Here is a 20,831-nt window from a genome sequence, read left to right as displayed (position 1 = left end):
AGCCTCAGACAAGGCTCTGATTGGCTCTGTTTGGGTCACATGTCCAACTGTGGCTCATTCTCTGATTGGCCAGTCTGCATTACGTGTCCAGCCCGTGGTGGGGGGTCCCATAGAGTTGGGTGAACACTGAGTGCGTTCTCCAGAGGAAGGCATGTGGACCACAAACATGCTGGTACTAAGGACCCTTTTCTTCAAGTCCAATAATCCATCCATATGACTTCTTGATCAATTCATGTCTGACAAAGATGGGAAGTCTTTTTATCCAAAAAGTTGTGTTGGGCCAGTTGTGTTGGGTTGTGTTGGGTTGAAAATCCCTTTCAAGTGCAGTGTTTGATCTCAGTGAAATACTGGTTAGTCTTGTTGACTCGCACACGTGTACAGGAGTTAGCAGGCTACTTGTGGTTTTCTGGAGGCAAAGACAGCCATCAGACTCCCGAGTTTCCACCTGCTAATTTCAGGGAACCACAGAACAAGTGTTGAGTCTTCATGCGCTCTCTTCTTTTCTTTAACTTGCTCATGCTTCTCTTTCTTTCACTTTTCTTTAAATAAATTTTTTTAGAAAGTATTTATTTATTTAAGTACCGTTTACATCCAGTGTGGGGCTCAAACTCAACCCCGAGACCAAGAGTCGCTTGCTCTTCTGACTGAGCCAGCCAGGCACCCCTCACTTGTCTTTCTAATTGATCCCTCAGTGTATGTACACTAAATGGTGCAATACCATAGCTATATTTTACTAAGAGTTTTTTGATGAGTGTGCTTTACAATTATCTTTGTAATATGCTCATTAACAATTGTTAATCCAGGGGTGCCTGGGTGGCTCATTTGGTTAAGTGTCCAACTCTTGATTTTGGCTCAGGTCATGATCTCCGTGCTGGGCTTGGAGTCTGCTTAAGATTCTACGTCTCCCTCTGCTCCTCCCCTACTCTAAAAAAACAAAAACAAAACCAAGAAACAGTTACTAATACAGATAATATACCTGCTTTTACATGTGTACCTTCACTGAAGCCACCTTATAGCCTCTCCATGGTGTCTGTCCGTGTTATCTATTGCTGTGTAACAAGCCACCCCAACACCTAGTGGCTTAGAACAAGAATCATTTTCCTCACAGATACGAAATTTGGGTGGAGCTCTGCTGGGTTAGCTCATCTCTGCCCCGCATGGGGAGCTCAGCTGGGACTGGAGGATCTGTTTCCAAGATGGCACCCCCACATGGCTACAAGTTGCTTCGGGCTATTAGCTCGAAGCTCAGCCACGTGCCTCACTTACTCTACATGGGCCTTCCTCCGTGTGGTGGCTGGGTTCCCAGAGAAGTAGTGGAATTTGCCAGTCTTCTCGGGCCTGTGCCCAGAAACCAGTGTGGCTTCACTGCCACCATGTTCTTTTGGTCAAAACAGTCCCAGAAGCCACCCTCATTCAAGGCGAGGGGACACAGACCTCACATCTTGATAGGAATCGTCATAAACTTTGTGGCCATCCTCAGTGTACCACGGTTCATCGCGCAGGCTTCTGGACGCTTCTCCTTTTCCTGATAGTCATCTTATTTGAAACTGAAACATAGCCGGTGTTAAGGGGGCTCATCTCATACATTTTCATAGTTGCTTTATTTCTAAACTACAACGAAGGGCTATAACACACTGAACATTTGAAGCTAGATTGCATTATCTTTTTTTTTTTTCTGGTGGTGAGACTTTTCTGCATCTAATTAATTTATAATGATTTGGAATGACTTGAGAGACTGGTCTGAGACGGTAATATCTCCAAGAGAATGAAACAAACAGGTGACAAATTTCTGAAACATTTTGCAATGAGCATGAAACTCGGGGCTTTCTCCAGAGGAGCAGGCAAATCAGTATGCAGATTTGAGAAAGGAGTGAGACAGGGTATTCTGCTGGTCTTTTCTTCCCTGCTTGAATACATCTGTTATGTTTTATTTCAGGGTTGATGGATTAGTCATGTGGTGTACTTGGATTAAATACTTGGGCTAAAGCCGCTCATATATTTGCCCATCAGCTTCACTTGGTGGTATATTTACATTCGGTCTGGATGCCAGATTGAACTAAATGCTTCTTTAAAGCCTGCAGTCTGACAAAAATCTTTCCCCAGTCAGCATTTTTACTGTATTAAAAAAAATTAGCATCTGCAGGGAAATGATGCAGCCTACGGGTTTCTTTTCTAGGGAAGAATCCAATTTAGCTTTTAGGGATGTTGTTGTAATTGGTCAGGGAACCGAGGATCCTAACTGAAGCGGGAGCCTGGGCGGGGAGTGGATGCTCCAGACTCCAGAGCTTTCCTCGTCCCGTCTGAGTCATCCTGCCCTCACCTGGATCACAGGACGTCTGGTTGATGGAGTGGATGAATACTCTTTTTGAGGTTACGTTTTTGTGTAATCAGCAGTTTAACATTTCCCTGCCACCTGGTGGGGCCACACACACTTTATTTCCTGTTTCTTAGGTTTGAGAATTGTGGGGTCCCTTAATTTATTGTCAGCCAGTGTTCACAAGAAGGAAACCCATAGGCAACATGGTTTACTTTAATGATTTAATATTGAGAGGATGGCTCGAAGGAAGTGGATTTTCAAAGCACCTCACCACCACCGACCTGCTGTGTGATTGTTCTCGACGTAAGAATGGGGAGACTAGGGTAGGAATGGGGGATAGGATAGGATTATCTATCTCTTAGGGTTGTGGTGACAAAATGCAGGTAAGCTATCTAGCGCATGCATTAGTTATCTATTGCTGTGTAACAAAACACCCCTCCAGCCCTCCACCCCCCCACCCCTGAAATTTAGCAGAGTGAAACAACAGACATTATCTCAAAGTTCTGTGGATCAGGAGTCAGAGAGCGGCTGTGCTGGGTGGTTCTGGCTGGGGGTCTCTCAGAGAGAGGCTGCGTTCAAGGTGGTGGCCAGCACTGCAGTCCCCTAAAGGCTGGATAGGAGTGGGATCTGCTTCTAGGCTTGTGCACACGGCTCTTGGCAGGTATTTGTTCCTTGCCACGTGGACAAGGAACTCTCCATAGATGCCTGGATGTCATTGCAACATGACCCGAGTGAGCGATGAGAGGACAGCCTCTTGGTGGGTGAATGCTACAGTCTTTTTATAACCTAATCTTGAAAATAACATCCTGTCACGTCTCCTCTGTTTGCTCTTAGTGAATCACTCAGTCCTGCTCTCACCCAACAAGGAGGGGAATGAGCTCCAGCTCTTTGGAGGAGAAGTAGCAAAGAATTTGTGAGCCTATCTTTTAAAACCACAGCACAGTTCTGGGTACATAGTAAATATGCAGTAAATGATTAGATGTTAGGAGTAGTTTAGCAGACAAATTCACTACTTGGTGATTCACTTTCTAGACAGACTTTAGCTATACCCCCATCTTTATTTGGGGAACAAAAGGAATTTGGGGCTCTACAGATTGGAGATTACACCCAGGAGACCTCCACAAAGTGAGGATTTTTTATCTTTCATTTTCTGTCTCTTGGGAGGGAAGATTCTTCCAGAGATCCCCTCGGTTGTGCTGGGTCAGTCAATCCAAAGACTGTAGGAGAGGAGCACACACCGCTTAAAATTCCCTTCTCTGGCGGGGGGCACATCTTCCCCGACACTGGGCGCGGTGTCTTCCTGACTTGGCAGAGGGAAGAAACCATGGGTACCACTGGGACCGGGCAGAGCATGTCCCCTGGGAGGGCTCCCTGCTCCTCTTGCCCCCAGCAATTTTAAATCCCAAGAGCAGAGATGATTTTTTTAAAAAATAAATGTATTTATTTCACTATGGAGTGTAACCACAAATTTGGACAAAGGAAAAGGAAAGAAAAATGCCTCCACAAACCTAATATAACTACTGTTGACATTTTGTGAGATGTCCTTTCCAGAGTCTCCCCCGTCTGTGGCTTTCTAGTTTTACATAGTTATAAGTAGTTCACAACTACAGTCTCATGGTCTGCTTCTTTTCACTTGGCTTTGTCACACATGTATTTTTATGGTATGCTCTTTCACCATCTCTGAGAGGTTTTGAGAGCCGTGTAATATTTTATTGGGTGAATGTCCCATGATTCTCTTATTTTTTTTCCTCATTAACTCCCACAATCGGTTGAGTAATAAAGATATTACTATTTTTATGTATTGTATTCTGCTGTCAGTATTTTACCCATGCTGTCTGCCTTTGAATTTTTATCCTTTTCTTTAAACGGTCACATTAGTTAAGTATGGGCGAGGGGTGCCTGGCTGGCTCGGTCAGCGGAGTGCTTGATCTCGGAGTTGGGAGCTCGAGCCCCACGTTGGGTGCAGAGATTACTTAAAAAAAAAAAAAAAGAAAGAAAAATTTCACCTGAATCTAATATCACACTGTATGTTAAGTAACTGGAATCTAAGTAAAAACTTAAAAAAATTAAGTAGACTGGAAATGTTAAACCTTCTCCTCTGGGGAATTACCCCATTGCTTCTGAAGTTGGACAGTCCTTTCTTTTACTCTAACGCCCCCTTGTCACCTCCCGTTTCTGTATGGCTTTTAAAAGTTGCTCTGGAATTGGGGCACCTGTGTGGCTCAGCCGGTTAGGCGTCTGCCTTTGGCTCAGGTCATGATCCCGGAGTCCTGGGATCGAGCCCCGCATCAGGCTCCCTGCTTCTCCTCTCCCTCTCCCTGCTGCTCTGCTTAGTTGTGCTCTATGAAATAAAGTCTTTTTAAAAATTGCTCTGGAATTAATTCTGAAGTATGAAATAGGGATTCGAAATGAGATTTCTTTTCCAAATTACTGACCAGTTTTACAAGGAGAATACCAGGGAAGGCATCTCTACTCAGCTGAACCATGGAGCCATGCCTTATGAAACACAAACAAGGCTGGCTGAAATTTTGGTGGAATGAACAATTTGGCAGGTGATGGGACGAGGAGCAGATGTCACACAGTTAGGCGTCTGTGAATCATCTGTTGCAGCACCTTGAACTTTGATAGGTGCTCAGCTGCCTTCAGTGGCTGGTGAGGTGTGATGGGTGTGGCAGGGTTTGACGTTATGGGAACAGTCCTAGTGAAAAGATTTGTTTCAAAAAAGGTCTTGGAAAAGGAAGCGGTGGGGGGTGGGTAGGTAATGGGGCCCAAATCTGGTTTACATATCATCTGTAAGAAATATGGTGAACCCAACCCTCGGGGACTAGGGAGAGATCTTTAGATGCTTCTGTCCCCAGGGAAGCTCTGCCAAGTATTGTCACAGGGTAAGCACCTCCCCGGCAGGCTCGGGCTGCCAAGTGTCACTGGTCTAACATGACTGGAGGGAGAGGTATGTGCAGACAGGCAGTGGGCCTGGTGGTTGAGGCCAAGTGGATGTTTCCAGAAAAGGGCCATGGATCCAGAAAGCCCGCGTCCCTCGAATTCTGAGTGCATACAGGGACCCGTAAGAACCGATGAAAAAGCAATCATCTAGGGTCCTGGGCTTTGAAAAAAATCACCGTGATTATTTTCTGTACAAATGCTTTCCATGGCCTACTCCTACTTGGGACGAAAGTGCCTGACGGGAGTGTAGGAAGGGGGCGGATTCCCGGTGAGGAGGAAGACTGAGAACAGCTAAGGCAACCAGAAAGAGGCATTGTCGTCGTCACACAAATGCAGTTAGAAGTGCCTCCTTGCACACGCTGAGCCAGGCTCCCTGTACAAACAGCACATCAATCCCCTTGGAAAGAATCCTCCCTGCAAACATGGGGACAGTTTTACAGAACTTGCTCAGGCAGACCAGAGGCAAGGCGTCGTTCAGGAGTTCAGAGGGCAGCAGCAGGGCAAAGGGAAGGTGCCGGGGAGGAGAGAGAAGACACAGATGCTGGAGATACGTCAAGGAGTGCCGTCTTGGGGCGGGTGCAGCTCTGAGTCCTGCTGCTCAGGCAGAAACCCGCGCAGATAAGGTGGCTTTGCAGGAGCTTGTCCCGTCTCTGCCTGGTGACAGCAGCCGGGCCTGTGATGATAAGCTGGGCTGGCCCAGCCTGGGTTCTGGAAACTGAGGTGGGGGCAGGGTGAGGCAGAGTGGCCCAGGCCTCAGGGGACCCAGACAGGGAGTCTGGAGTCAAAGAAGCTCTCTGAGCTGATGTCTTCATCAGAGGCAACAGTCCCACCCGCCCCAGAGGGTTGAGGATGTTAGCGCTTCGGTTTAAAGTGCCTGCCATGAACCCTTTGACAATGAGGACAGTGCCACCTGTGACATGGTCTGCCCGGTTCATCCGACGAGTAGACCCGAAGGAAATGGGACCGCTGGGCACTTGATGGGGACAGAACCGAGCCAGCCTGGTGCCCAGTGACAGTTCACTTGCAGACAAGCCTGGCTGTGGAAGGCGGCTCCCACCTGGCGGAGGATACCCTTCTCAGGATCCCGCCTCCCAGGCATCCAAGGACCAGACCAGAGGGGAGACCACTGCGTGGCCACCCCTCAGAGTGGCCTTGGTCACCGTGATGATCTGAGTGGTCTCTGGCAACCATGCGTCGGTGGAACAGAGGGCTGGCTGGGAGCCACCTGGCGGTCACAGCTCCTCCTTGTTGCTGTCGAGGGGCTGGACCGGAGGCTCTGGGGCCTGGGAGCTACTTAGTGGCCCCTGGCCCTGGTCCTCACGGCGCCTGCCCACAATGGTGTAGTCCCGGAGGAGCCCGCTCTCCACTCCGTGCCGCCAGAGGCTCTCAGTCCCCCGGAGCCCCTGCATTCTCAGGTACCCCTGCTGGCAGAAGGGCGGCAGCTTCTGGCGTGTTAGGGTGAACAGGAAGCAGGATTCTACACAAAAGCAAAAGGAGATGAATGAGTAAGAGAGGTATGGGGAGAGGTACGGGACGCAGGGGTGCCGATGCCCCGGGGCCTCACCCAGGGCCCTCCACCCCTTGAGCAGGGGAGCTGACTTTTGTGGGGATCTCACATCTGACCTGAGTAGCCATGGATCTCGTCCCTCCCTGAAGTTCAAAGGAGGGTGCCCTGACATTCTGGAAGAACGAGGCCCCAAATGGAAAGCAAACCACAGAAATGACTCAACTCCCAGAGATCTGGGCCCAACATGATGCTTTACAGGGAGCCAGTCCCACTGGGAGTTCAGCCATCGAGGAGCCGACCCTCAGCCTTCTCTTCTGGAAGTTGGCCTGGCTGGGGCCGGGAGCTCGGTGGTCAGTCCTGTTTTGAGCTCAGAGCTGCCTGCATGGCTTTATTCCCTCAGCCATCTCTGGGTTGCAAATACTGTGTGCACAGCACTGTTTTGAGCCCTGTTGGGGGGCGGGTGGAAAGATAACACTGGTAAACAGCAGAAAGCTGGTACATGGGTCAAGTCAGCTCTATCAGGAAACAGCTGGGGGTATTTATTATTCAGAAATATGAAGAAACCAGAAGAACCAGAAGTAGTTCCTTCTGAGACTGAGGGTGGAAGTGAGAAAAAGTCTTTTAGCTAAGTGCTTATGTAACTTTGACTTAAAAAACAGAAAAGATGAAAGAGATAGGGGCTCAGTCTTCTCAGGATGAGACAGGATGGGAAGGAGCAAACGTCCAAAAACTGTCTTAAGTCTTTTATCTCAAAACACCTGGGCACGTTACAAAGGATGTTGTGAGGCCCACATGGGTGAACAGGCTGTAAGGAGCCACACACAGAGATACTTCTAACGTCATTTCTGACTTTTGGCCCAGATGGCCCCTGGCAGAACAGCCCATGACAAGCCTCTCTGAGCAGGGAGGACGGCAGGTGCAGGGGGAGGATGGGAGAGCGGCAGCAAGGTGGCCTCTTGGCAAGCACCACCTTCTGATGACATATGTCACCCCTTCTGCAGGGGCCTGGTGGGGGGCAGAGAAGCCCAGCCGAGTCTGGGGCCAGCGCTAACAGCTGCACATCAGCTACGGGGGTGGAGGAAAGCCCACTCTGCCAGCTGGCCCTGAGTTGGGAGGATGCTTCCAAGCTGAAGGCAGGGATGCTTAGTGGCTTGTAGTGTTGAGCAGTGTCTAGGGAGTGGGAGCCAGGAGGCTCTAGGGCCTGGATGATGCATTCGTGGCAGCCGTAACCCAGGGCGGGACACGGTCCCTAATGGGCACAGCCATCTTTGGGTACTCCTGAAACCTCGAGAAACAGGCAGGGATTTTGTAGCTGAGATCTCTAGACCTGCATCGTGTCAATTTCCCAGGTGAGCATGCGGTCATAGCTGAGTCTGCAGAATGCTAGCACTTCAAAGTTGCTTAGCCCTGTGCTATGAATTACCTCGGAGCATCCACATACATTTAGACAATTAGCCTACACTCCTGTTTTAAGCCAGCTCTCTTAACATATGCATTTTATTTCCAAGTTGACCGAGGATGTTGCCTGGGGCGACAAGGACACCTGCTCTCTGACCTGCAGGCCAGAGACTGACCATCTCCAACCTGATTTGATTTGAATAATACCTGATATACAACTGGTGGTCAATATATGTTTGCTGAACAGAAAAGGGTAGATATCCTAGGCAGTCAGAGGGTTTTAAAAAATACTGAAATTTGGCCTATTTATGTCAGTTCTCCCTCCAGGTCCTCAGACTTCTCTTGTCAGAGCTACCTTCCAGTTCACTAATCCTCTCTTCGTCTCTGTCTAATGTGCTACGTTATCTTTAGGTTGAGTTCCTTTTCTTTTTTAGATTTACTTATTTTAGAGAAAGACAGCATGTGAGCGGGGGGAGGGGCGGAGGGAGAGAGGGAATCCCAAGCAGACTTCTTGCTGAGTGTGGAGCCTCGATGCGGGGCTCGATCCCAGGACCCTCAGATCATGACCTGAGCCAAAATCACAAGTTGGATGCTTAACTGGCTGAGCCCCTCAGGCGCCCCTAGGTTGAGTTTCTAGTTACACATTTTTTCATTTCCAGAAGTTTTATTTGGGTCTTTCTGAATGCTGCCCAATTATATTTTCGATAATCTCCTTTTTCATTTCTTTACATATTTTAGACAGACTTTGTATCCTCTGTTTGTAACTATTCCAGTTCCCATAGTCTTTTTGGTTTGATCCAGCAGTTTGTTGTTTCTGCTAATGCTCCCTCGTGGCATTTTATGTCCTTTTGTGTTAAGTGCCTTTTGTTTGGGGGTGGGGGGTGGGTTCAACTTACTTGGAACTTTATCTGTGGGAACTTTTTGAGCCCTAGTTTTTTTCTAAATTTATTTGAGAGAGAGAGAGCGGGAGGCGGAGCAGAGGGAGAGGGACAAGCAGACTCCGTGCTGAGCATGGAGCCCAGTGCAGGGCTCGATCCCAGGAACCTGAGATCATGACCCGAGCTGAAACCAAGAGTTGGTTGCTTAACTGACTGAGCCACCCAGGCGCCCCAAGCCCTAGGTTTTTTTTGTTTTGTTTTTTAATGTATATTTCTATTTCTCTAGTGTTATTTTATTTTTTAAAAGATTTTGCTTACTTGAGAAAGGGAAAGAAAGAGTGCACAAGGAGAGGGGAGGCGCAGAGGGAGAAGCAGATTCCTACTGAGTAGGGAGCCCAACGTGGGGCTCAATCGCAGGACCCTGGGATCACGACCTGAGCTGAAGGCAGACGCTTAACTGACTGAGTCACCCAGGTGCCCCTTTCTCTAGTTTTAAAGTTTGTTTCTTCACAGAAGACTTCCATTTACTTCTGTGATTTTTACACCATGACGACAGTGTGAAGTTTGGCCTCAAACTCACATGAGTGAAGCTTAGTGGTTAGAAATTCTCAGGGGAGAGTTTCCCTTTTTCTACCCAGAGCCAAAAGCATGAGTCTCCACCATGTCCCTCTTGAGAGTGTTTTCTGTTTCCTACTTGGGTCACTGAGATCTAAGCTTAAGTGAAGGTCTCTAAACAGGCCTCCCACCCGGCTCCAGCCTTACCTTCCCACCCCCACATACTGGTCAGTTACCTAGGCTCTAAGCTACCACTGATGATTGGCAGGTATCCCACGTCCAGCAAGGGCTTTAGGCTTTTCTTAGAGTTCCCTTTTTTTCCCCTGACAGTTCTTTAAAAATGACATTCTATTCAGCGACTTTAGCTGTGCCATACTGGGAAGGGTCTTTGTGAACATCTCATCTATCTTGTGGATTAACAGAATTCTTGGGTGTGGATTCTAGATATGAATCCTGAACACTCCACAGGGCATGGATCTGTCTGGTCTTTTTTCAACCTTCAGCTCCGTCCCTTCTAGGAACTTAGGTTACCTGCATAGAAGCTTCGTAAATCGGTGTCCAAACAGTTCTCCAGGAAGCGCCTCAGAGGTAGGATGTGCCCCACCGGGGCGGTCCAGTCTGTCAAGAAATCTTCCACAATGTGGTGGATGGCGGTGGGCCGAGGCAGGGCCCAGTCAGCAGGGCGGAACCTCACGTCCTGCTCTGTGGGTAGGAGAGGGGGAGTTGTGTCAGAGCCCGGAGGCTGGGCTTCCCATCCTGGAGCGGACAGCATGGTTCCCACACGTCCCAGGTGCTTCCCTCGCTCCCTCGCGTTCAGCTTTCCCGACACACTCCGTGCTGGGCAGCGGCCAGCCTCTTCAATAGCCATCTGTGTGTTTGCCAGGCTGGCACGAGGAAGAGACTAGATCTGTTCCTTGTGGTATCAGAAAGCGGAACCAAGACTGATCACTCGCACTCCGTGTCTTTCTAAGGCGCACATGGACTGAGGTCCATTGTGACTGCTTCAAAACTGCTCTGTGAGGAGACTCAGAGGCCCGAGAGCTCACCTAGTCCAGCTTCGCACCTGGTGTGGGCTCCCTTCTGTGGCGTCCCAGGCCGACGGCCATTAAGCCATGACTCAACCATCCTGGCACTGGGAAACTCGATTTTAGGGGCGACCCATTACACTGTGGGACAGCTTTGACTAGTAGTTGCTTCCGATTCTGAATAGAATCCTGCATTCCTGTCACTGATACTACCTCTGCTTGTTTTTAGAGCATCATCTTCCAAGTGACAGCCCTTCAGTCTCTTAAGCAGGAGTCGTGTTCCCTGGGGGGGGGGGGGGGGGGGGGGGGGTGGGCAGGGAGGGTCATCTACTGGTAGCTACTCTGTGCCAGGTACTGTGCTGGTGTTTTTTTTTTTTTTTTTAAGATTTTTATTTATTTTTTAAGTAATCTCTGCACCCAAAGTGGGGCTTGAATTCACAACCTCGAGATCAAGAGTCACATGCCCCACCGACTGAGCCAGCCAGGCACCCCACATTCTGTGTTATTTATGTCATTTATCCTACTGTTATCCTCATTTCTCAAATGAGGAAGTGGAGGCTCAGAGCGTTCAAGTAATGGTCCCTGGCCACACGGCAAGGAAAGCACAGCTTGAGAACACTGCCTAGTTTTTCTGCATTTTGGCAGCAGGCCTGTGTTGACCACTTCCAGCTCCTTTCCCCGTTCCCTCTGAGAGTTGGTCTCCAGGTCCCCTCCCGCTGCATGCTCGGCCTCCTTTGGAGACACACAGCAAGATGGTCCCTCTTACTATGTGGTGCCTGGAGGAGGTCACAACATTCCATGTGTGGCCTGCCCAGGTCACGGTATGCGCCAGAATCTGGGAACGCTGTTTCTTATTCCGGGACCTTCTGCCCCATTCGGTTTCTGGGCAGAGTCCCCCAGTGTCCTCTGTCAGCCAGGAGAGTTGTGTGAGAGGTGAGGTGTGACAGGTGAGAGACCCGCCCAGCTCCTGGAAGCCCGCGCTCGGGGGACAGCTGAGGCCCAGCTCACCGGTGGGGAGGTGCCTGTAGTAGTAGATGACGGGATGGAGGAAGTTAGACTGCCAGGCGTCTTCCGTGTGCCCCACAGACCGGTCATAAAAGAACACGTCCTTGTCGGGGCCAGAGAAGTTTCTGCCGTACTCCATGTTGATGACGAAGAGCCCATGCCTGGCCTTCCTTCCTGTAATGGTCTCCAGCTGGGCCAGCATCTGCATGGGGAACTCCTCCAGGTACTCAAATGCCGTGGCGTTCCTGGGGATAATGGGGGGGTGGCGCGACCCTCAGTGCCGCAGCAGAGCTGAGGGAGGCGTGTGCGTGTGTGTGCGCGTGTCTCTTGTACAGTGCACAGCCTCTGGTCATCCCCACGCACCTCATTTTACCATGACTGTCACAGCTGAGCTCTGGCTTACATTGGGACAGATCCCCGAAAACTCTGAGCAACCAGAAATGTATCTGGGGAAAGAGTGACCCAGGCTGAGAGAACAGTAACAGAAAAGCCCTGGGAGGGAGTGACTGCTTTGGTGTCTTCAAGGGACAGGAAAGAGGCCCGTGTGGCTGAAGGGGCCTTGGGCAGAGGGACAGGAGAGGGGCTCGGGGGTAGCTGAGGAGGGCTCATGTGTGCCCTGAGGGCTCCCAGCCCCTGGAGAGTACTGAGCAGAGCTGATTGTGTGTGACTGGTGTTTTGAGAGGACCGCCAGGCTGCTGTGTGGAAAGCAGACCACGGGGCAAAGGTGGGAGGCCGCAGTTAGTTCAGGTGAGATGCTGGGCGTCTGGACCAAGGTGGCAGTACTGGAACTGGGGAGAGGCGGTCAGATTCTTGACATAATTTGAAGGTAGAGCTTACGGGGTTTATGGAGAGTCTGAATGTGGCGGATGGGAATGGAAGAGAGGAGTCAGGGTGATGGGATATCTTGTGCTGGGCGCTGTGAATGCCTTGTGTGTCCCTGAGCTTGGTGTGTGTGGCCCTCCCCGGCTTTGGGTCAGGCTTCTCCCGCTCCGACTGAGGGACCCCCCTGCTTCTCACCTGCCACCTGTCCTCAGAGCGCCCTCGCCCGCAGTCCTTCTCCCTCCCTGCTTTGCCGGGTGTCGCCTGTGATCTGCCACCTGTCACTTAACTGATAAGGAGCCAACACAGCCCTGGCCCAAGGGAGCCCGTCGATCCACACTGGTGGTACGCATCACTGTGGTTTACTGCTCACCCGCTTGGTGCCGACTGCGGGCTACCAGTGACCTTTACTCCTGCATGCAGGGTGTGATCATCCCCACTGTGCTGCTGAGAGAGAGGCTCAGAGAGGCTGAGTGACTTGGCCCAGGTCACCCAGGTAGAAAGTGACAGAGCTGGGATGCATACCCAGGTCTGTCTGCCTGCCTGTGGAGCCCGTGGTGTCGATTTCCCTGACGTTTTCCCCCAGAATTGATCTCCCCTGCCGCCCCCACCCCCCGCCCCCCGCCATGCAGGCTTCACCTTAGGAGGGGACCACCGGGCCACTCCATACCCGGAACAGGCAGAGAGGAGCTAGGACGGGGTGAATGGTGAAGCTGGGCTACTCACTCCTTCAACAGGACAACGTCGGCCAGCACACCGAACATCTGGTAGAGCCCAGAAGCCTCGTTCACGCGCCGGACGATGGAACTGGTCAGCTGTGAGATGGGGTGCTGGGCGGAGGGCCAGGCGACGCCGTGGTGGCGATGCTCCAGCAGGCGGTGAACAGCACGCACTGAAATCAGGCCAGAGGGAGGGACAGCATGCTGCCCTTAAGATTTGATCTTTCACTACCGGACACTGTCCAGTCCCCATGGACTTCTTGGAACTCAAGGCACGCTTGCCTGCATGGCGCCAAGAGGATGCCTTTGGAGTGGGGTCAGCGAAAGCTTCCTACTAAGGGCTGGATGGACAGTGTTCTGGGCTTTGCTGCCCAGTCGGTCATGCTACTCAGTTGTGCTTCCGGGGCGAAAGCAGCCCCGGAGGGTAGCTGCAAGGGTGACGGGGCCAGCTCTGGCTCCAGGCCCCCACAGGACCCCTGCCAGCTGCTCTGCCAGCCCTGGACCCCATGCCTCCCTCTCACCCCGCTCCCCTGCCCACAGTTCCCCTTTCTCCCAGAGCCCCAGTGGGAGACCCTTTCAGCGCCCCCTCTCCTTCACTGCCTGCATCCGAACTGTCATGGAGTCCGAGTGACCCAAGAGCAGAAAAGCGAGAGCTATCCCTCTACATAGGGTCGGGGAACGCCAGAGCTAGTGGAGCATGGGGAGGGGGCCCTGACGAAAGGGGCTACCATCTCCAGAGAGCCTAGCCCATTCTGGGGAGCAGGTAGGGACCAGGCTGGAAAGGTGAGGTGGCCCGGGCCTGGCAGAGCTTGGAATGGCACGCCGAGGAGCTCCCCCAGCTCTCGCAGGGGAGGTGGGGAGCTGCAGAGAGACACTTAAGCTATAAGCACAGGGAAGGCAAGATTTTGTTGTTTCAGGAAAGGGTGTTGCGGTGGGGACCGTGTGGCTGGATGGGAAGCCAGAGAGACCTGCAGTGGCAGGAAGACCAGTCAGGAGAGACGAAGAAGCCGCGGGTCAGGAGATGGAGGCGGTGGGCTGACAGAGATACAGCAGGGGGACGGACGGGCTGGGCGTCCGGAATAACCGGCCACGCGGTATTGTTCTGCGCCCTTCATAGTTTCTCTTCTGTTGGCTTCCTCTGCCTTACTGAAGGCTTCTGGTCTCCCCTGGGACCGGTTTCTCAGGTTGGAGCGGGATGAGCGGGATGTGCGTAGCCACACCGGCCCTCCCCCAGCAGGGCCCTCCGCTCGGCTTGTGGTAGTGACCACACAGCGGCCGCTGCCTGAGCGCCCGAGACTGTTGCCCCACGTGCCCGAAGCTTAGTGGTTGGCTGTGAGCTTAAGGGTCAGACACGTGTGGATTCAAATTACCCTTCTGCCATCCACTGGCTGGGTGACTTGGGGGAAGTTACTTAAGTTCTCTGTGCCCTAGTTTCCTTATCTGGAAATGGAGCGGAAATGACAGGATCTGCGGATTTCGTATTGGCACTAAAGGGACAGACTCTTCCATTCCGGGTGTGTGTGTGTGTGTGTGTGTGTGGTGTGTGTGTGTGTCTGTGTGTGTGTGTTCGATCTGTGTGTGTTCAATGTGTGTGTTCAATGTGTGTGTCTGTGTGTGTTCGATCTGTGGATGTGTGTGTCTGTGTGTGTGTTCGATCTGTGGATGTGTGTGTCTGTGTGTGTGTGTGTGTTCAATCTGTGGATGTGTGTGTTCGATCTGTGTGTGTTCAATGTGTGTGTGTTCAATGTGTATGTCTGTGTGTGTTCGATGTGTGTGTGTGTCTGTGTGTGTGTTCGATCTGTGGATGTGTGTGTGTCTGTGTGTGTGTTTGATCTGTGGATGTGTGTGTCTGTGTGTGTGTGTGTGTTCGATCTGTGGATGTGTGTGTGTCTGTGTGTGTGTTCGATCTGTGGATGTGTGTGTCTGTGTGTGTGTTCGATCTGTGGATGTGTGTGTGTGTCTGTGTGTGTGTATGTGTTCGATCTGTGTGTGTGTGTGTTCGATCTGTGGATGTGGATGTGTATGTGTCTGATCTGTGGATGTCCATTCCGGGTGTGTGTGTGTTTGATCTGTGGATGTCCATTCCGGGGTGTGTGTGTGTGTGTGTGTGTGTGTGTGTGTGTGTGTGTGTGTGTGTGTTTGATCTGTGGATGTCCATTCCGGGGTGTGTGTGTGTGTGTGTGTGTGTGTGTGTGTGTGTGTGTGTGATCTGTGGATGTCCCGGGGTGTGTGTGTGTGTGTGTGTGTGTGTGTGTGTGTGTGTGTGTGTGTGTGATCTGTGGATGTCCCGGGGTGTGTGTGTGTGTGTGTGTGTGTGTGTGTGTGTGATCTGTGGATGTCCCGGGTGTGTGTGTGTGTGTGTGTTTGATCTGTGGATGTCCTGGCTAACACTCTCTCTGGTTTCCTTCTCTGACCACTTGCATGGGACATAAAATATATCATCTGGAAATCAAACATGGCTACCTTCCCCTGCCAAACTGGAAGGACAGTAAAATGCAAAAATGAGTATTAAGCCAATGGAAGTCATCAAATTAAATACAGAAATGCTGGGATGCAGGATGCAGGGTGCTTCAGGTGTTTGTGGCAAAATCAACTAACTGGCCCTTGTTAACACTCGCCCACCCAGCAGCCTGCCTGGAGTGCAGAACATTTATGCCCTCAGAACTGATGTAATCCAACTGTAATTTTTACTGAAATTTGTGGGTACCCAAAGAATCTGTACATGATGCTTCATAGCTACAAGGTTCCCAGGTATTATCTTAGTTTGTCCTTAAGACAGCCCTGCGAGGGCGGAGAGTTCATCTCGTTTATGCCTCTGACGCCACGCCATCCAAAAGAGGGTTACGGAGAGGTCACGAAGCCTCACCTCTAGACCGCTCTGCTAGGGAGGAACCCCCACGAGCACTCCTCCAGCTCTGCCTTCTTGCCAATGCATGCTGCCTGACTGGCACAGGGCTTGAGCATGTAATATGCTACCCCCAGATGTACTTGCTTTCACACCTCATCTGACGCTTTTCTAGATCTATCCTCAGCCCACGAAGACCTGTTGCCCTCTGTCCCAAACAGGGGAATTTAAGACAATTGACTACCGACAAGCACTCCCATGAAGGCTGCTGCAAATCAGGTTACGTTTACAAAGCCTAGGGATGGTTCTCTCTGCCGGGCTCACCTGTGTATCGGAATCCATGAATGAAGCCCCCGGCAGACTTCCGGTAATCCACAGAGTGGCTGGCGGTGCCCAGCACAAAGAGGCCCCGGCTTCCTTTGGACTCATAGCTAGCTTTGACCAGCGGGTACTTCTTGCTGAACTCACCCCCAGAAGACAGTCGGAGGGACCTGTGAGTAGAAAGCGTTGTTAATAAAAATCACTGCTGTGTATGAAACGCTTACTATGTGCTCCTCACTGAGCTAAGCGTACGTCATGCTTTATATTGCTTATTGTGTTGAAACCACACCAGGACCCTGGGAGCCGGGTATGATGATCTCTGTTTAACAGATGGAGTAATTATTGAGGCTCAGGGTGAAGATGTGGTGGATCGGGGACAGAGCCAGGATTCGAGCCTGACTTGAGGCTAGGCTCTGGGCTCCGACCAGGCCCTGGGGGACCCGCTGGGCAGGGGTCTGCTTCAGGCCCTCCAGGTTCTCCTTGTCTGCCTGCGCCTTGGCCAGGGGAAAGTGAGACACTGGACGGATTCTTTGACACCAAGCCTTGCCAAGGTACCTGGGGCAGCAACGTCTCAAGCAAAGCAGTCGAACACGCAATTATAAGTGAAGTTGGCAGCTACCATTTTATGAAGCATATAGTCTATGCCGAGTACTTATTCTACCTGAGCCCCCTTTCCCGTCTCTCGGGTGGAAGATCACGACGCAGATGAAGACCCACTGTTGCTGCTGCTCCAGGATGGAGGGCCTCTGGGCCACCTATCCTTGTGAGGACGGTGAGCTCACGTCCTGGGCAAGGGACCAGGCAGCACCCATGTCCACTCTGACGGTGCCATCCCGAAAGCCCTGCTGCTAGCCCACGGGATGGTGACTCTCTGCCGCCGGGGAGGTGTCAGAAGGGGTTCATGAAGTGACCCCAGCTCCACCCCTGTGTGGACTCACTTGTTGAAAATGGAGAAGTCGAAGTTCCAGCCCAGGCAGCGGATGACCCGGTCGTAGGCCACGCGCATGGCAAAGTTGTCGCTGTCGTCCTGGGGGAGGGTGATGGCGTCGGCACTCTGGTTGCCTTCCTCCAGGAAGAACTTCAGGGTGACGTGGAATTTGCCCTCGCGGTCCTTCACGACAGCCAGATCCGTCAGGTCAGACTCAAGCAACCCATCCAAGGACTTCAGCTGGTAGGTGTCCAGCAGGCCATTGTTGATGGCCCTGGGGCCCGAGGGAAACGCCAGGAGAGAGAAAGGAGTCTGAACGGGGCACAAGGAGATTCAGAGGAAGGGGCACTTGTTCCAGTGGGGTCAGGAATGGCTCTCAAGGGGGCTTGTGGTACGGAATCCATGAGCAGCTCATAGCGTACCTGAGGTCTCCTACGTAGTGAGTGGCCCATGACAGTCGGACCCGGGAGCGGCTCAGCATGTGGATAAAGTTGGTGACACCCAAGATGTTCTCTGCTGTCTCAAAGGCAGAGTTCCCACGCCCCAGGATCAGCACATTCTGACCCTCGAAGTCCTTGGGGTCCACGGACACAGACTCGTACCCCTCTACATATTCAGAGCCAGGGAAGTCAACCTGGTTGGGGACTGACAAACCGGTGGCCACAAGAAGCACACTGCAGGGAAGGGACAGATGGAAGACGGCTTAGTTTCTGAGCTGGAAGACCCCGACGTGAAACTCACTCCCTGCCCCTGCTGCCTGGCTGGCCCGCCTCCCCCAGGCTGCTGGCTCCTAAAAAATCCACAGGAGAATGTCCCTTCATTCATCCGTTTACTGACCTATCCCAAAGTATCCGAGAGACGTCACCCTTGCCCCTCCCGGGCCCACTCCAGTGGATGGTTCCCTTTACCCCGTACTGGGATGATGCCAAACACAAGAATTAGTCCAACTCTCTGAGAAGGGGACACATGAGAACTTGAACAATTCCCCTAATGTTGAACACAGCAGTTAGGCCAAGTGTGGCTCTCAGTGGTGAAAATGAAACTTGGCGGTCCACTTTCCTTTTTCTGACAGCGGGGCAGATGCAGGGGACTGCCGAGCAGGAGTTCTGTCTCAGGCCCCTACCGAGTGTTTCGTGCATCATCTCATTGCCTAAAGAAGCCCTGAGTTGGTGTTATTTGACGTGCTTTACAGGTGAGGAGACACAGGCCCTGTGGGTCTATGGCCTCCCAAGCTCCTAGGACAGCAAAGCCAGAATCCGAAATCAGATGGGCGTGATTCATGCTGGCGGGCATTACCTTCCTGTGCGGGGCAGCCAGGCACTGGCTCCTGCTGGCCTGCAGGATAGTTTGATTACAGGCGGTTTTGAAAACAGAACCGCATGGCCCATAGAAGACATCGCACCCCCTATGGCTCCTTGTTTTCTCACCCTTGCCCACCCAGCTGAGCTCTGAATCCCCTACGCTGTTGCCCGACTGTCTAAAATGCGAGGGTCCCAAGCTGACAGAGCCCTTCTTTCCCTGGGCTGGAACAAGTAAGGGGCAAGGCTGGGCCTCCGGCGAAGGGCCTGAGAAGATGAACTCCGGGCACTTGCCTGGAGCCAAGTGGCAGCCCCATAGCCGGGAAGGGAAAGGCAGTCTGGTGTAGCAGAAAGAGCACAGGCTTCGGGGTCAGGAAGACACAGGCTCAGACTGTGTGACATAGCACCAGTGACTTAACTTCCCTGGGCCTCAGCTCTTCATCTGTAAAACGAGGATCAGTGAACTGCCCCCAGGGTCCTTGTGAGGACTGAATCAGGGCAGTACAGCGTGTGACTCTGAGTTTGCGCTGTCTACACAACATTAAGCTTTCTCCCAAGCCAAAGCAAGCTAAAACTGATTGCTGGCAGCCCTGCCTGTGGGGCCTCCCGCTCTAGTTCAGTTCTGAAATCCCACTGAGCCCATCTAACACTTGTGGGACACTTTCCCCGGAATGTCTTCTGAGGAACACTAGTTCTAGGAGGTGCTCTTCAGAAAGGGCTTTGCGGGTACATAAGCTAGACGATGCTGAATACCAAGGCTGGTGTCACAGTGAACGTGACAAATGGATAAAAATCTCTAAAAAAAAAAAAAAAAATTATTCTCTCATTTCTTCCCCATGTACCGTCCACCAAGGGGTGCCAGCAGGTCAGCTCTGGGATGGGTTCCTTACCTGCACCGGTGTGCGTGACCCATCCCGTCGGTCAGGATGAAGTAATGGCCGTTCCAGGCCTGCCGGTCCTTGTTCAGAGTGACGTGGGCAATGGTTGTGTTGTACAGCACGTGGAGCCCCAGCCGGTCTGCGAAGTCGCCCAGGTAGCGCACCATGTCGCCCGCGTCGGGGAAGTAGGCGCGGGAGTAGTGTCTGAAGAGCAGCCGGGGGTCGTGGCTGAGCAGAGAGTTCCAGTCGTGGCGCAGATTGAACTCGGCGTTGGCCTTGCCCGTGTGCCGCTTGTTGATGCTGATGAGCTTGCGGTGGCGCGGGTAGCGCGTGAAGAAGCTGCCGGGCCGCGGGGCGCGCTCGAACACCGCGTAGTCCCTCCCGGCCCGCTGCAGGAAGTAGGCCATCTGCAGGCCCGCGGGCCCCGCGCCCAGGACGCAGTAGTCCCGGTGAGGGGGCGCCGAGGTCTGGGCTGGGCGCAGGCACAGAGCCGGGTGCAGGACGAAGGTGAGGAGCAGCCCCGGCGGGCCCCACAGCCGGGCCGCGGCCGAGAAGCCCATCCTGCGGCAGACCACGGATGTGAGGCCTCGCACCCTGGATGGCCCCTCGAGGCCCGGGGAGATGGGAGAGGGGCAGGGGCTCACCTGGCCGCTCACCGCAATCTGAGGTTGAGCCGGGACCGGAACCCAAGGTCCTCTGAGCTCATCTGCCTGCCCCCATCCTTTCAAGCTCGGATCTGGGGCTCCCCCCAGGAAATCCGAACGCCTCCATCTCCTCCAGGGCCTCGGTTCCCAGGAGCGCCACCCCCGTTCTTACTGCCATGGTAGTACGAGGGTGGGTGTTCCCCCACTCTTCCCCTAATTTAAGGGGTGCCCAACACCCTTCCCGAGCCCTCCCCAGCTTAGACCCCCGGAGGGGGCCGGTCTCTTAGGCCCCGCCCCGCCCTGGAGACCGAAGGAGGTGTGGCCTCCGGGCCACGCCCCCGCCAGGTGCCCGGCGCGCCGCACTCCTCGATCACGTGACAGGGATGGCCCCGCACACCTGCCGCCACGCGACGCAAGGCCACACTCCTGCCGGCGCGCGCTCTCTGGGGGCCAATCTCCGCGCGTGCGCGGTGCCCACGCCTGCAGCGCCTGCCTCTCGGCACCGAGCGCAGACCTCTCAGCCGCGCGGGAGACAGCCCGCAGTCGACTGAGGCCGCGCTCTGCCCGCCGGCGCGGCGGCGGCGGCCCCGCCCCTCCCGTCCGGCCAATGGCAGGGGGCGGAGTCACGTGCGCGGCGCGCGGCACGCCGGGAGGGGCGGGGCGGCCGCGGGCTCCTGGCGGCGCGGGACAGGCGCGCACGTGTTGCCCGGGGGCCAGAGGGTCTGGCGCCGCTGAGGTTCGGGTCGCGCTG

The 20,831-nt window shown here is 53.1% G+C and overlaps 1 protein-coding gene across 1 annotated transcript; it reads right to left on the bottom strand.

Moving 5' to 3' along the window:
- Window positions 1-2,567: 2,567 nt before the first annotated feature.
- On the bottom strand, window positions 2,568-20,588 carry FOXRED2 (FAD dependent oxidoreductase domain containing 2). Its single transcript, XM_027595764.2, has 9 exons — window positions 20,478-20,588; window positions 19,449-19,997; window positions 17,683-17,934; window positions 17,271-17,534; window positions 16,336-16,502; window positions 13,174-13,339; window positions 11,632-11,873; window positions 10,130-10,300; window positions 2,568-6,737 (listed from the first exon to the last, which is right to left on the bottom strand). The coding sequence occupies exons 2-9, from the start codon at window positions 19,994-19,996 to the stop codon at window positions 6,493-6,495; spliced, it is 2,055 nt and encodes a 684-aa protein (XP_027451565.1). The 5' UTR covers window position 19,997; window positions 20,478-20,588; the 3' UTR covers window positions 2,568-6,492.
- Window positions 20,589-20,831: the final 243 nt, after the last annotated feature.

The sequence above is a fragment of the Zalophus californianus genome, chromosome 9 (genome assembly GCF_009762305.2).
Source record: "Zalophus californianus isolate mZalCal1 chromosome 9, mZalCal1.pri.v2, whole genome shotgun sequence".
In the NCBI taxonomy this organism is placed as follows: Eukaryota; Metazoa; Chordata; class Mammalia; order Carnivora; family Otariidae; genus Zalophus; species Zalophus californianus.
The sequence above is the reverse complement of the archived record's forward strand: the minus strand, read 5'-3'. Positions and strand labels throughout refer to the sequence as shown.

Excerpts from the sequence above, each read along its gene's own strand:
- FOXRED2 (XM_027595764.2), bottom strand. The coding sequence starts at position 19,996 with ATGGGCTTCTCGGCCGCGGCCCGGCTGTGGGGCCCGCCGGGGCTGCTC. Across the intron at positions 11,874-13,173 it reads GACGTTGTCCTGTTGAAGGA|GAACGCCACGGCATTTGAGT; the intron begins GTGAGTAGCCCA and ends CATTATCCCCAG. Across the intron at positions 10,301-11,631 it reads CTACAGGCACCTCCCCACCG|AGCAGGACGTGAGGTTCCGC; the intron begins GTGAGCTGGGCC and ends TCCTACCCACAG.